The sequence below is a fragment of the Chiloscyllium plagiosum genome, unplaced genomic scaffold, assembly GCF_037043375.1.
Source record: "Chiloscyllium plagiosum isolate Xiang-an unplaced genomic scaffold, Cpla_swu_hap1 HiC_scaffold_37, whole genome shotgun sequence".
NCBI classification, from domain to species: Eukaryota; Metazoa; Chordata; class Chondrichthyes; order Orectolobiformes; family Hemiscylliidae; genus Chiloscyllium; species Chiloscyllium plagiosum.
Window position 1 is genome coordinate 10,246,595 of NW_028270175.1, and position 4,074 is coordinate 10,250,668.

A 4,074-nucleotide genomic window follows, 5' to 3' on the forward strand; every position below is an offset into this window, starting at 1 on the left:
GAGGAGTGTGGGTTCCACCAACACTCCGACACCCCCCCCCCACGCCCCGACTCTCAGTGTACCCTCCCACCAGCTCCCCAACCCGCGCGCGTGCCGCCTGCCCGGCCCAGCTCGTGAGTGACAGCGCGCGGGGGGCGGTGGCCAATGGGCCGCTCGGGACGGCACCCCCCCACACCCGCGGGCCAATTAGCGGCGCTGCCATTGGCTGGGCCGAGTGTGGGAAAGAATGTGGAGACGGTTTCACACGCGCTGCGATTGGCCGCCGCCTTATAAATACCGGGATTGCTACAGCGGCCGCGATTGCTACAAATTGCTACAGTGGCCCCTGGAAATCGCTGCAAAGTGTCCGGGGGAAACATACATCGTCGCTGTATCCACCTCCAGTCACTGCTACCATTCCCCAAGACACAAACCTGTTGCAAGTTTGCCACCCCAGCCTTCCATTTCATCTTCTTCTTGTGATCCTTTTCGCCGGCCGGTTTGTTTTCTTTATTTTTAATTATTTCGGCGGGGTCTTGCAGAAATCTCTCTCGGGAATGCCGACTGACACCATGGAGAAACCTTCCATTTCCCCCACGGTTGGCTCATCTGCAAACTCTCCTCAAACTCCGGATAAACCCAAAAGTGCGAGTGAGAACAGAAAGGTAAATACCTTGGTGCATGTACAGTTTGCAGTTGTCCTTTTAAGGGGGGGGGGGGGAAGCTAGAAAGAGGTGCCCGCGGATTTTTTTTTAAAAGGTGCGAAGTAAAGGTACAATTTTATTCAAACGGTTTTTTCCCCCCCCCTCAACAGTCTTCCAAACCCATTATGGAAAAGCGGCGCAGGGCAAGAATTAACGAGAGTTTGAGTCAACTTAAAACCCTGATCCTGGATGCCCTGAAAAAAGATGTAAGTTGGCAGCAAAGTTTCTTTTTGGGAACAGATCCCACTGACCAGTTTTTTCTTGTATATCTTGAGGGGCAGGTAATCATGTTTTAACACTATTTATTTTTTATTGTCAGAGTTCCAGGCATTCCAAATTGGAAAAAGCTGACATCCTCGAAATGACAGTGAAACACCTTCGAAATCTCCAACGTGTACAAATGACCGGTGAGTAAAGTCAATGGACTGTTGAGAGGGCTTTAAAAGTGATAGCACTTGTAAATCTTTGGTTTCTAAATCTGATGTTTAATCTTTGCTGTAGCTCAGTCTGTATCCTCTAATTTTGTCTTATTTCTTTGCAGCAGCTTTAACTGCGGATCCAACGGTCCTGGGTAAATACAGAGCCGGATTTAATGAGTGTATGAACGAAGTGACTCGCTTCCTGTCGACCTGTGAAGGGGTTAACACTGATGTTCGCACCCGGCTCCTCAGTCACTTATCCAGTTGCCTGGGACACATGGTGGCCATGAATTACTCGCAGGCTCCATCCAACGTGGCCTCGGTGCCAGGAGCTCACCTGAACCAGCCCCTCCACGTCCAGCTCCCGGCCACGGTCCCGGCCAGTGGCGGGGTCAACATGCCGTGCAAACTGAGTCCGGCCGAAGCCGCTTCCCCGAAGGTCTACGGCGGCTTCCAGCTGGTGCCCGCCACGGACGGCCACTTCGCCTTCCTGATCCCGAACCCGGCGTTCGCTTCGTCCAGCGGACAGATTACAACCGGCCCGGTCATCCCGCTCTACGCCAACGCTAACCTCCCGGTGGCCGTCAGTTCGGCAGCGGGGCCTCCCAACTCCAAACTGACATCCCCCGTCCAGGGAATGACCTCGGCCGTGTTCGGGCCCAACATCCCCGGAGTTTCTCAGAGCCACAGCCCGCTCGGAGTGAGCACGGGTCCGGACAACTCCGAGTCTGTCTGGAGACCTTGGTGAATGTGGAAGGACTTGTTTTAAAATAAAACTTTAAACTGACCAGTTAAACCTGTTCCATTGTTCGGGACACTTGTACTTATCATTATAAGAGACTTATTTATTTGGGATGTAAATAGTGTACACATTGGTTTCCATGTAACTGATTTTGCAATATTTTACTGTTTTTGGGGGGGTGGGGGAAGAAATCTTTTGATAAATTTTTGAACCTGTTATAAGTGCCATATACCAAAGTCTTTTTTGTAAATTTTTGATTTGCCTTTCTTGTTACAGAAAATAAAATGTTTTCTATATAAGCAGTCACCTGATTGACCTCTAAATGTACTGGGTATGACGAGAGAGGTTTTCAGACCATTCTATTGCTAGTTTGACTGGCCAAGTTAAACCTCCCGCCCTGCTGATGCGTAATACACCAGACATAATTCACAAGTCAGCCGTGTCTGGGTCCCAGCTCTTGAGCACAGGCCCAGTTACAATCCAAAGCCAGGTCTGTTCCTGTGGCGATCTGAGGGATGCACGGAGAACATATTTTGTTTTTCTGAGGGTGGGAGAAAGGGGTTTACAATAAATTGAAGATAATCAGCGCCATCTGCCACGCACTTTTGGACAAAAGGAGCTGTTTCCTGCACCGACCCAGTTTATCTGGATGCAGAAAATCGCAAAAGGCGGGAAATGTCTGAACATTGTTCCAGAGAATAGATGGCTGACTAAAAGGCGGGGAATGTATCTTTCTCTCACTCACCCCTCACCCCCCCCCCCCTTCCCAATTGAATAAAAGCAATTAAAGCCAAGTTTCAAAAGAGGGTCTCGTCGAGTGTGCAACACTGCGGCGAGTTTCATTGAAGTGCCTGGGAATCCAGGGTCGGGGTTAATAACTTCCAGCAGAATGCTACAGTCGAGGGGGCAGCAGTTAGACACAGAAAACCGGCGACAAGTGTCTGCAAATGGGAGTGCACATCTCCAGCACACTCATAAACAGATTTATCCTGGCCTAAATCATCGCCAGTCTTTATATGCACTTGAAAATGATTAACCTTTATGAATCTGATACTTGGAAGTTGATCAGTGTCTGAAATTACATTCGATAAAATGCTACCGATAAGCATCAGCAGTGGTCGCCAACTGATACGTGCGAATAGATTAGAGGTGCCACAGATACATATTAGTTTCAAACAGGAGTTGCAAAATGGGTGTGAGATGGTTACATTTTACCCGGCGCTGTCTTCATGGAGACAATAACATTCCTAATTCCTCCTCAATAGGGGAACAAAAAAACACAATTTTTTGTGTGTGTGTGTGTGTCTGAGGTCATTTGGATTTCTCTCCGATCTGCATTCTCTCACACATTGTACAAGTCGTCTCGGTGAGTGATGAAGCGTGTGTTAGGGGCCTTTACGTGAGCTGACCAGAAACGGGCGCTCCTGCACTGAGAGAGACTGTGTATACCAACGGCGTGGGGAGCGCCGTGCGCTTATCCACCCGCCACTGCTCAGCTTCAGCCTTATTCGATTACACCGGGCGCCTCTTGTTACAAAATACCCAGCCCCAACACGCAAGCCCGTGAGATTCAGCCGCCTTTCCAACAACTTTCTTTTAAAATCACACACAACTTCATATCACAGCAAATTATGAACACTACCCAGTTTGAGAGCATCTAAACACCCCCAGCGTAAGAAATCTTTAACTTTTATTTGACACGCTGACTTCTAATTGAGAATCTTTCCAAGCGTTTGCAAATCCAGATTCCTAATCTACGTTTAAATGGGAAAATTGCAGGTAAACTAAGTTTTTTTTTCCCCCAGAAAAAAGCGTGCATCCAAATTCTGTGCTCTTGCAAGATTCCTATTACCAAAAGCAGAATGAAAAAAAAAATGATTTCAACAAGTTTATTTTGCCAGCGTTGCTTCTGAACATAGTTCGAGGAGGGGGGAGCGAACGAGGGCTGGGGGAAGAAGAGAGAGAGAAAAAAAAGTTGGCAGAGTTTTTCCCTTGCGGCCAAAGTTTGTACTCTGAGCTCTTGGCAAGGACTGAATAGCCCCCACGTGACACGGGAGAGCCGAGAGGTCGTGAGAACAGAACGAACTCTGGCTGCTCGGCAAGCGGCCGGGAAGCGTGTGTGTGTGTGTGTGTGTACACGGCTAGACCGCTCAACACAGGCAGCACTGCCAGCAATCAGACTGCAGCAAGGTGATAAAGGCAGCGACAAGCCGCCAGAACTCTCAGGGAC

General features: G+C 48.9%; 1 protein-coding gene across 2 annotated transcripts; it reads left to right on the plus strand.

Annotated features, from left to right (window-relative positions):
• Positions 1-270: 270 nt before the first annotated feature.
• Positions 271-2,146, plus strand: hes4 (hes family bHLH transcription factor 4). 2 transcript variants are annotated; one of them, XM_043675460.2, is made up of 4 exons: positions 271-644; positions 794-889; positions 1,003-1,090; positions 1,228-2,146. In XM_043675460.2, the coding sequence occupies exons 1-4, from the start codon at positions 537-539 to the stop codon at positions 1,848-1,850; spliced, it is 915 nt and encodes a 304-aa protein (XP_043531395.1). In that variant the 5' UTR covers positions 271-536; the 3' UTR covers positions 1,851-2,146. The 2 variants fall into 2 exon arrangements, with proteins under 2 accessions (XP_043531395.1, XP_043531394.1); XM_043675459.2 differs by having other exon boundaries at positions 280-644; positions 1,225-2,146.
• The last annotated feature ends 1,928 nt before the right edge of the window (positions 2,147-4,074 follow it).